Raw genomic sequence first — 10,336 nt, 5'->3', positions numbered from 1 at the left:
GGAAATGTCAGCAGATGATTTGGTTTATGCGAAGGTTGGTAGGGTGGAAGGTGAGCACCAGGAGGGTTCTGTCCTTGTTACGGTTGGAGGGGTGGGGTCTGAGGGCGGAGGTGCGGGATGTGGATGAGATGCGTTGGAGGGCATCTTTAACCACATTGGAAGGGAAATTGCGGTTTCTCAAGAAGAAGGCCATCTGGTGTGTTCTGAGGTGGAACTGGTCCTCATGGGAGCAGATATGGCAGAGGCGGAGGAATTGGGAATACGGGATGGCATTTTTGCAGGAGGTAGGGTGGGAAGTGGTGTAATCCAGGTAGCTGTGGGAGTTGGTGGGTTTGTAAAAAATGTTGGTGTCAAGTCAGTCGTCATTAATGGAGATGGAGAGGTCCAGCAAGGGGACGGAGGTGTCAGAGATGGTTCAGGTAAATTTATGGTCAGGGTGGAATGTGTTGGTGAAGTTGATGAATTGCTCAACCTCCTCGCGGAAGCACGAGGTGGCGCCAATGCAGTCAGAAATGTAGCGGAGGAAGAGGTGGGGAGTGATGCCGGTGTAATTACAGAAGATGGACTGTTCTACGTAGCCAACAAAGAGACAGGCATAGCTGGGGCCCATATGGATGCCCATGGCTATCACTTTGTTCTGGAGGAAGTGGGAGGATTCGAAGGAGAAATTGTTGAGGGTGAGGACCAGTTCGGCCAAACGAATGAGAATGTCGGTGGAAGGGTACTGTTGGGGACGTCGGGTGAGGAAGAAACGGAAGTCTTGGAGGAGGTGGAGTGCGTGGGTGATGTCTCGAATGTATGTGGGGAGTTCCTGGACGAGGGGGTCAGGACAGTGTCGACGTAGGTAGAAATGAGTTCAGTGGGGCAGGAGCAGGCTGAGACAATGGGTCGGCCAGGGTGGTCAGGCTTGTGGATCTTGGGAAGGAGGTCGAACCGGGCAGTGCGGGGTTCCCGGACTATGAGGTTGGAAGCTGTGGGTGGGAGATCTCCCCCAGCACCACTAATCCAGAATCTGGTTTCCAGCATCTGCAGTCATTGTCTTTTCCCCAATCAGCTAACCTGGGTTGGAAAATGTAGTTGTCGATTTTATCACAATTTCTCCTCCAACATCGGAGGTGCAAATAATACAATCTTCTGCCAGTAGTGTAAAGGCCTCATTGTGTGGCTGAGACACAATAAGGATGTCCAAACTCTGTCACAACAATAGACCCTAAACTTAGAAACCACGGAGGTACTGCTTTCCCAGTGATCCTGCTAAATTTGACAGTCAGACAAACTCGTAAACACTTTGCATGTGTCATCTGGATGCAGAGGGCCAGATTGAATGGATAGATTGGTTCTGGAGAGGGATTGGGAGGGTCAGCTATTGAGGCAATAAATAAAATCACAGAGCATTAATAAATAGGTAAGCTTGGTGAGTCAGAAGGAGGTATTCCCACTTCTCCTGGTTGGCAAACAAAACTGGGAAGACAGATACCTGGTGAATGCTGGTCTTAGTGTTAACCACTGAGCCACCGTGGGGCAGCACGATGGCTCAGTAGTTAGCACTGCTGCCTCACAGCACCACAGTCCAGGTTCAATTCCAGCTTCGGGTGACTGTCTGTGTGAAGTTTGCACATTCTACCAGTGTCTGCATGGGTTTCCTGCAGGTGCTCCGGTTTCTCCCACAGTCCAAAGATGTCCAGGTCAGGTGAATTGGCCATGCTAAATTGCCCACAGTGTTAGGTGCATGAGTCAGAGGGAAATGGGTCTGGGTGGGTTACTCTTCAGAGGGTCGGTGTGGACTGGTAGGGCTGAAGGGCCTGTTTCCACACTGTAGAGAATCTAATCTAATCTAATCTAGTGCCTCACATCGTCTGATGGGTGACCAATCTCAGGAAATCCAGTCCACAGGACTGATGATATAGGTATGAAAGCTGATAATCTTGTGGAATTGGAAGCATTCAGCCTCATCAAAACACACCTACTTGCTGAGAGCAAGTTAGTTGTCATCAACCACCATCACTCCCGCTGCTCCCCCGTTCCCCCCCCCCCAATCCATATCCATTAAATTAGAACTGGCTGCGTTAGAAGTAGGTTGGAATCAGAATTAATATTTTAAATGCTCCAAAACCACAAACCCACAGATTCCCCTCCCCTCCCCATCCTTTTGGTGTGTTAAAATCATGCCCATTATGTCATCACTGGAGAACATTTCATGTGAGAATAATCACCCTAATACATGCTGTGAGCGAATCACAGTTTTGCTAAGGCCTTGTATCCATTCAGAACAGTGGGTATAACATTGACCAATATATCTAAAAACTGCACAATACCTTGGGTTCTGTTTCAAATGTGTTAAAGAGATGAGGATCCTCAGAAGTCGACTGAAGAAAGGTTCTACCTGAAGAGTTCATACGTGGATATTGGTTTGTGAAATCGAGATGAGATGGACCTGGAATGTGAACTGAAGAGGTTTTAATGTTGCTCTTGTTAGTCAAGTCCATGGCCTTTTCTGAACAGTCTTTGGGCCAAAAGGTGGAGTGTGGTGTTGTTGCTTTCTCTGTAGGCTGCATGTATAAATGCGGAATATAGTCAGGAGAACTTGGCTCAAAAGACAACTGGCCACAACTGAAATGTTGGCCACAAATCCGAGAATACATTGTTGGAGTCCAACCTTCTCTTGTAAGTTGGATTGCTTTTGTTATGGCTGCAGTATGACTTCCTTTTTTTCTAATGACTGTGAACCACCGAATATGAGTGTCTTTGCCCCGGCGACTTCGGCATCCAGCAACACTGCAACAATCTCCATGACTGTTTGAACGTGAAGTGGATTTTTGAACAATGACAGATTTTGGATCAATGCCAAGTCTTTGACACAGAACTCTTTGAAAGTACACCCTTGTTCCTGAAACAGGGAGTCCATATTGTTTACAGAGCTCTCGAAGTTTGGCTTTTGGGCCTTCCTTAATCTGTTGAATGGTCACCGCTATTTCCTCTGAGGTATTTATGTTAGCCATCATAAACTGCTGAAAAGGCAAAGAATTAACATCGTTAACATGCCTGCACTGAAGTGAAAAGTCTTAATGATCAACGTCCTCCTGTTCTGTAGTAATCATGCTACGGCCTGAATACTAAAAGATACAACTCAGCAACATCACTTCTGATCAGTGTGTGAAATGGAGTGGAGTGAAGAACCTGCTGGTTCAGAATCTGCAGCTTAATTGGCTAGGGATGCATCTAGTTGGCCTACATCCAATTTAGTTTAGGCATTGATTTCACAGCTAGTGCAGTTTGGATCAGTAGAGTACTGGTGATTGTTTGCAAAAGGGATAATAATCACAGCGTTTTTGGCATGAACTGAAAGCGAGATTTGTTATACTTTTTACTGGTGTGTCATCTTTGAAATGTACAAAGATAACAGAAACACATTATTTATTCAATAGAGTTCAAAGTTTAAAAAAACGACAGCTTACATCTAACTATAGAGGCATACTAAGACATATTATGAAGTTTATTGTTAATTTGTAAGCAATGTTAGATTAAGTTTCTTATTGCCAGTTAATAAAAGTTGTCAAAATTGTTTAAAAGATATTATAGGTTTTGAATTAATTTTAAATTATAGTCTAGGGCAGAATCACTTCGGTATTAAGTGACAATGCTAATCAAGATCAGTGAAAATACTGTGGGCTAGAAATGTGTTTGTTCCCCAATAAAGCACATGGGGATTGTGATGCATGATTATCCTACAACCATTCAAATTAACATAGGCAACACACAAAATCTACACTGCCTGAAAATTATTATGCTGGTCTTGTGCAGTCCAGCACCAAACAGGGCATTGTGGGAAGTGGGAAGAGATTGCGAGGCCCCGAGGAGAAATATGTGTTTCGTCTATAACCATGGATGAGATGCTGGAGGACTGAAGGGTGGCTAATATTGTGCCTTTATTTAAGAAAGGCTATAAGGAGAAGCCTGGGAACTATAGACCTGTGAGTTTGACATTGCTGGTGTATAAGTTCTTGGAGGTGATTCTGAAAGATATGTTTTACATGCATTTGCAGAGGCATGGAATGATTAGGGATTGTCAGCATTTTTGTGAAAGAAGTTGTGTCTCACAAACTTGATTGAGCTTTTTGAGTAAGTAACCAACAGATCAATGAGTGAAGAGCAGTAGACGTTATTTATTTGGACTGTAGAAAAAGCCTTTGGTAAGCTTCCGCATGGAAGACTAATTAGTAAAGTTAGATCACATGGGATTCAGGATGAGCTTGCCAACTGGATACAAAATTGGCTTGATAGTAGAAACAGATGGTGGCGATGGAGGGCTGTTTTTCAGACTGGAGGCGTGTGACCAGCAGTGTTCCACAGGAATCGGTACTGGGTCCACAGTTGTTTGTAATTTATATAAATGACTTGGATGAAAATATTGGAAGCATGGTTAGAAAGTTTGTGGATGACACCAAAATTGGTGGCATGGATGACTGTGAACAAGGTTATCTAAGCTTAAAAAGAAATCATGATCAATTGGGTCAATGGGCTGAGGAGTGGCAGATGAAGTTTAATTTGGATAAATGCAAGGTATTCCATTATGATAAAACAAACATACAGGACTTACACAATAAATGGCAGGGCCCTGGGTTGATTCTGTTTTAAAACAGTAAGACCCAGGGTTCAGATATATAATTATTTGAAATTTGTGTCACAGGTAGACAGGGTGTAAAGAAGGTGTTTAGCATGCTTGCCCTCTTTGCTCAGACCTTCGAATATAGGAGTTGGGATATCATGTTGAAGTTGTACAGGATGTTGGGGAGGCCTCTTCTGGAATACTGTGTACAGTTCTGGTTACCATGCGACAGGACACATATTATTAAACTGGGGAGAGGTCATAAAAACTTTATGAGGATTTTGCCGGGAAGGGAGTGTTTGAGTTATAAAAGTAGGCTGGAACTTTTTCACTGAGGCATAGGAGGTTGAGGGTTGACCTTAGGTAATACACCCTCGGTAATAGGGAAAGGACTTGAACTGGTGTAGCGTCTGTCATCCCTCTTTTCATGTGTGGTCACTCTTGCAATACATAGAATATCAGCAGCAATATACACACAGCAAACAACCTTTATTTTTATCAATTCTTGTGACTCTTATTTATTTTCAATCTCAAATTCTCCATAGAGGCGGTGTCAATGCGCCTTCTCCACCTTAGTGATTTACAAAGCCATTTAAAGTTCAATCACAATGGAGTGGGCCTAGAGTTACATGTCGGCCAGAGCCAGTGAGGATAACAGACTTCCTCCATTAATAAGCCACATGGATTTTACAACAGCCTAGTCGGATTACAAATCGGTATGAATGCATCTTTTAGTTTATTCCAGGTTTATTAATTAGTGGAATTTCAGTTTCTCAAGCTGCTATATGGTGAGATTTAAAGTTATGTCACTGGAGGTTAAATTCGCTAGGTTACTAGTCTACTAACATTATCATTATGTCATCAACCCCAGGCTCCCACAAACAGCAATGAGACAAACGGTAAGCAGGTAAGCTCTTTTTGATGGCACTAGGTGGAGAACCATGCGAAGCTTGCATGAATTAAAAATTATTGGCTTAGAGTTTCGAACGACCACATGAGGACCCTTCTGAATCCCAATCATAGCAGATTCTGAAGGAATTGCCAGGAATTGAAGATTCCACTGGGCAATTCCTCTAATCCTGGAACCCTCCAAAAGCCTGCATTTAGATTAGAGATTTAAATTAAATGACATTAAGTTAATAATTACTCAGGAAAAGTTAGACCATTAAACACGTAGTCTAATTCTGGAGTAACTATTCAACTGAACCCCTTACTTACCACACACACAACCAACTACACTTCCTGCAGATCACTTACATGCCCAGTCCCTGAACTGACACCCCATTCCACCCACCAGGAGCCACCATCCCTGTTCTGGACCTGGCAGCCCCTAACCCCACCCTGGATACGGCACCGCTGTCCACTCTTTATTGTGGTACCCACACTCCCCATTCCCTGACATATCCGATATCTCTCACCCACCCAGACCTACCCTAAAAGCTCCCAGGAACCTTGCTATCTTACACCCTAACACCTGGCACCCTATCTTCTACAGGATTGGTGCCAACTCTAGCCTTGAGGTGAAGCCCACCACGGACATGTCTGCTTTGTGTTTCTCTTTCTCTGCTTTAGAAGGACTGTAATGCTAAACTTTTAACTTTATTTCTTTATTTTTCAAATTTATACCCAAGATTTTGTACCTAGGCACCTTTGTACCCAAGATAGCGCTCAAAATGCGACTTTGTATACTTTTCACTGCACTGGAGTATCCCTATGCTTGAGTACATGTGACAATGAAGCCTAGTTCTAATTCTAATAAAAGTTGGTGGGCGGCACGGCGGCACAGTGGTTAGCACTGCTGCCTCGCAGCGTCAGAGACCCGGGTTCAATTCCCGCCTCAGGCGACTGACTGTGTGGAGTTTGCACGTTCTCCCCGTGTCTGCGTGGGTTTCCTCCGGGTGCTCCGGTTTCCTCCCACAGTCCAAAGATGTGCAGGTCAGGTGAATTGGCCATGCTAAATTGCCCGTAGTGTTAGGTAAGGGGTAAATGTAGGGGTATGGGTGGGTTACGCTTCGGCGGGTCGGTGTGGACTTGTTGGGCCGAAGGGCCTGTTTCCACACTGTAAGTAATCTAATCTAATCTAATGATAGGCATAGAAAAGGTCAATTTCAAAGGTCTTTCCCTAAGGTGGGGGAGTTCAAAACTAGGGTCATACTTTTAAAGTGAGAGGAGAAGGATTTAAAAAGGAATGAGGGACAACGCTTTTACATAGAGATTGGTTTGTGTGTGGAATAAACTTCCTGAGAAAGTGTGGATGCAGATACACTTACAACGTTTAAAAGACATTTGCGTAAGTACATGAACAGGAAAGGTTTGGAAGAATATGGGCCAGCACAGGCAGGAGGGACTAGTTTAGTTTGGGAACATGGTTCGTGTAAACTAGTTGAACTCAAGGGTCCGTTTCCATGCTGTATTACTCTATGCTGCTGAGTGGTTGCATGCCTCAGCTGGGAGCTCAAGTTGACTTGGACTAATACTACAAAGTTATTGTTTAACACTAGCCCACACTTGTTAGAAACATAGAAAATAGAAACATGAGTAAACCGTTCAGCCTTCGAACCTCCTGCACCATTCAATATGATCATTGGACGGGGTTTGAGTATAAGAACTGGCAGGTCATATTAAAAGTGTATAAGACTTTGGTTCGGCCACATTTAGAATACTGTGTACAGTTCTGGTCGCCACATTACCAAAAGGAAGTGGACGCTTTGGAGACGGTGCAGTGAAGGTTTACAAGGTTGTTGCCTAGCATGGAAGGTGCTAGCTCTGAAGAGAGTTGAGTAGGTCAGGATTGTTTTCATTAGAAAAAAGGAGATTGAGGGGGGACCTGACTGAGATCTACAAAATCATGAAGGGTATAGACAGGGTAGATAGAGATAAGGTTTTTCCCAGGCTGAGGAATTCAATAATGAGAGGACACACGTTCAAGGTGAGAGATGAAAAGTTTAAGGGGGATCCACGCGGTAAGAACTTTACACAGAGGGTGGGAGGTGCCTGGAACATGTTGCCAGCAGAGGTAGTAGAGGCAGGCACGGTAGATTCATTTAAGGTGTGTATGGACAGATGCATGAGAAGGTGGGGAGTAGAGGGTTACAGATCTTTAGGAATTGGGCGATAGGTTTAAACAATGGATTTGGATTGGCTCAGGCTTGGAGAACCAAAAGGCCTGTACCTGGGCTGTAAATTTTGTTTGTTTTTTTTTGTTTATCATGGCTGAAAGGAGAGGTGCACTTTGACTGAAGTGATTGCGGAAAGATTATGAGCAGGAAGTGGAATTGAAATGCAGACTCAAGGTTCTTTGGTCTGGAAGCCTTGGTATAAGAGGTGGAAAAGTGAAGAAAGGCCATCTTTCATCTGATGATCAGGAGATCCTCCAAACAGAAACTGCAAAGGCCACGGAACAAGTTAGTCATTGCAGCCAACGTCAGCAATCTCACTGCATGGACTCAAAGGCAATTCCACAAAATGTCTAATTATCTATCCTGAGTGGTCAAGGTCAATGGATGCAGCTTCATAAGCAATATACTTAAAAAAAAAAACACCAGCACACACGTTTCTTAATTCATAAATTTCACTTACTTACCGACAGTCCTTATCATGGATGGCTCAAACACAGTATTCATCACCTTACCTCATCCTCATCCACATGACGCTGCTGAAAACTTCATTCCCACATTACATCGCTTCCATATTCTGCCAACAATTCAATCATAACCGGCAAGTAACCCCAACACATTACACAACACTTAATGACACCTTTCCCTCTCTTGCAAGGCAGCAGGATCTATTGGCGTGCTGACAGGTACAATTGCATTTTCTCAGTCTCAAGGAGGAGACAGTGCTGTCAATAGTTGGTATGGCTGTGACTAGGGTCAGAGGCAGAACTGACAACCATGGACGATGATGTTTCCAAATAATCCACCTCTGATATCCCACTTACCCTCTATCCCAGAGTCATGTCGGATTTTCAAGATGCAGGCTGTGAAAGAATACACTTCTTAATTTTCCCACTTTTCCTCATTCCATCTTTAGCCTTATGTTTTGATTCTTTGAGGCACCTAAGAACTGGCACCCAGTCAAGAACTGTTATAGGAGCCTCAAGTGCAGAAGGTGTAGAAGGTAATGAAAAAGAAACTTTGTCACCTGATTTCACATTAACTCACAGCTTAGATACAGGCACCTTTTGAATTTGAGAGGGTAGCAAAGAGGTGGACTCAACAGGGGTTGTCTCCAGGACAGATGGGTTACAGTTAAGGCAGGATTTGAACTGTATGGGTGACAATCTTTGCACAAAGCTTGAAGCCCTTTAACCACAGATTGAAAGTGATGCGCAGCCCCATGAGAATACTTGCAGACCCAAACATGATTCAGCACCTGGTGGCTGATGGCTCAGCTTCTACTGAAACAGAAGCCATCAATATTTGGTGCTGCAGTAGACATCAGAGTAGAGAACACTTTGTCTCAACTTGAGGCCACTACAGCCACAGATACTGGTCTTCTTAGGTCGCACGAGTGCTTCAGTATTCTGTCCTCACTTTACTAAGATTGCTAAAGCACAACCCACACGACAGTAACAGATGTTCCCTGGTTCATGAACCTGTTTTTTTTTCTCTCAGGGTGATAGCATTGTTTTACCAGAATTGCCACACTGTCAGTGTTTTACCTGTCATCCATTATTGAGGCCATTGACACCCTTAGCAAAGTGGTGCAGTCTCAACACAGGCCTTCAGGATCCAGAGCTGCCCGAGGTCATCTTGTACTATCCTCTGCAGTTTCAGTCACTGGAGGTCAGTAACCTTCTATCAGTCGTGCTGCAGTCAGTTGGGGAGGACAGCACAGGCTTGGCTTGGCATGACAGGTACTAAGTGAATACGAGTACCAGTTAAGTAAGATATTACTGCACTAACATATGATTGAGGCTTCACTGGGATTTATTATCTGGAAAGGATAATGCTGGAAAAAGGATTGAATTGTTCTATTTTTGCTACTGTTGATAAGATCTTTCTAAGCTGTATTAATGCAATTTTTCCTTTTGTGTAATAAACTTTTGTTCATCTGTTAAAAGACATTGACTGCCTAGTGTGAATATGTTCAGTGTTTTGCCACCACAATTACCAACTGAAAGGTTAAACTTATAATTAGCCAAACCAGGTTTCACTCTTGGACTGACTTGTCCAGAATTATCATTATGTGGAGTCATAGCATTGTCACTCTCAAATGCAGCAATTTAGGGCAAATTGGGAAATGCAACATATATTATTGCCTGGAAGGATTCACAAAGCAATTCAAAACAGAACTCACCATCACTACCACTGGCAGCAGCATCCTCAGTTTGCTATGATATTGCGAGTCTGCAGGTCCAAACTCTGTGAGCACCTCTTTTTTAAAGCCCAGGTTCTGCACACACAATTATCTAAGCTAAGTTGGAAGGAGGAAAAGTTCCTCTCGAAGATATTATGTCAATAAAGCCTCTTACTTAAGAGCACTTCTCTCCCCATTTATTCAGTATCTGGACATATCTCATCCTTTTTGATGAATCTGCTCAAATTCCCTCTCACACTGCAGCCCAAAACTGAGTTGCATCTACGACATCTATTACAAGGAGCAAGTGGTCTGGCTATAATTTGATTTGATTTACTTTAGTTACATGTTCCCAAGTACAGTGAAAAGCTTTGTTTTGCAAGCAGTACATGCAGATCATAACAAGCAAGGACACAGAGATCATAGAGT

General features: G+C 43.5%; 1 protein-coding gene across 5 annotated transcripts in view; it reads right to left on the bottom strand.

The window, feature by feature from the left end:
• Positions 1 to 10,336, bottom strand: part of zmym4.1 (zinc finger MYM-type containing 4, tandem duplicate 1) — a 207,780-nt gene that overhangs the window by 186,860 nt on the left and 10,584 nt on the right. For all 5 annotated transcript variants that reach the window (XM_043717850.1, XM_043717848.1, XM_043717849.1 and 2 more), the window contains exon 2: positions 2,316 to 3,008. In XM_043717850.1, the coding sequence (XP_043573785.1) occupies positions 2,316 to 3,002 (687 nt within the window). In that variant the 5' untranslated portion in view covers positions 3,003 to 3,008. The remainder of the gene's footprint in view (positions 1 to 2,315; positions 3,009 to 10,336) is intronic.

This window comes from Chiloscyllium plagiosum, chromosome 27 (assembly GCF_004010195.1).
Source record: "Chiloscyllium plagiosum isolate BGI_BamShark_2017 chromosome 27, ASM401019v2, whole genome shotgun sequence".
NCBI lineage: Eukaryota > Metazoa > Chordata > Chondrichthyes > Orectolobiformes > Hemiscylliidae > Chiloscyllium > Chiloscyllium plagiosum.
This window is presented reverse-complemented; position numbering and strand designations above follow the sequence as displayed.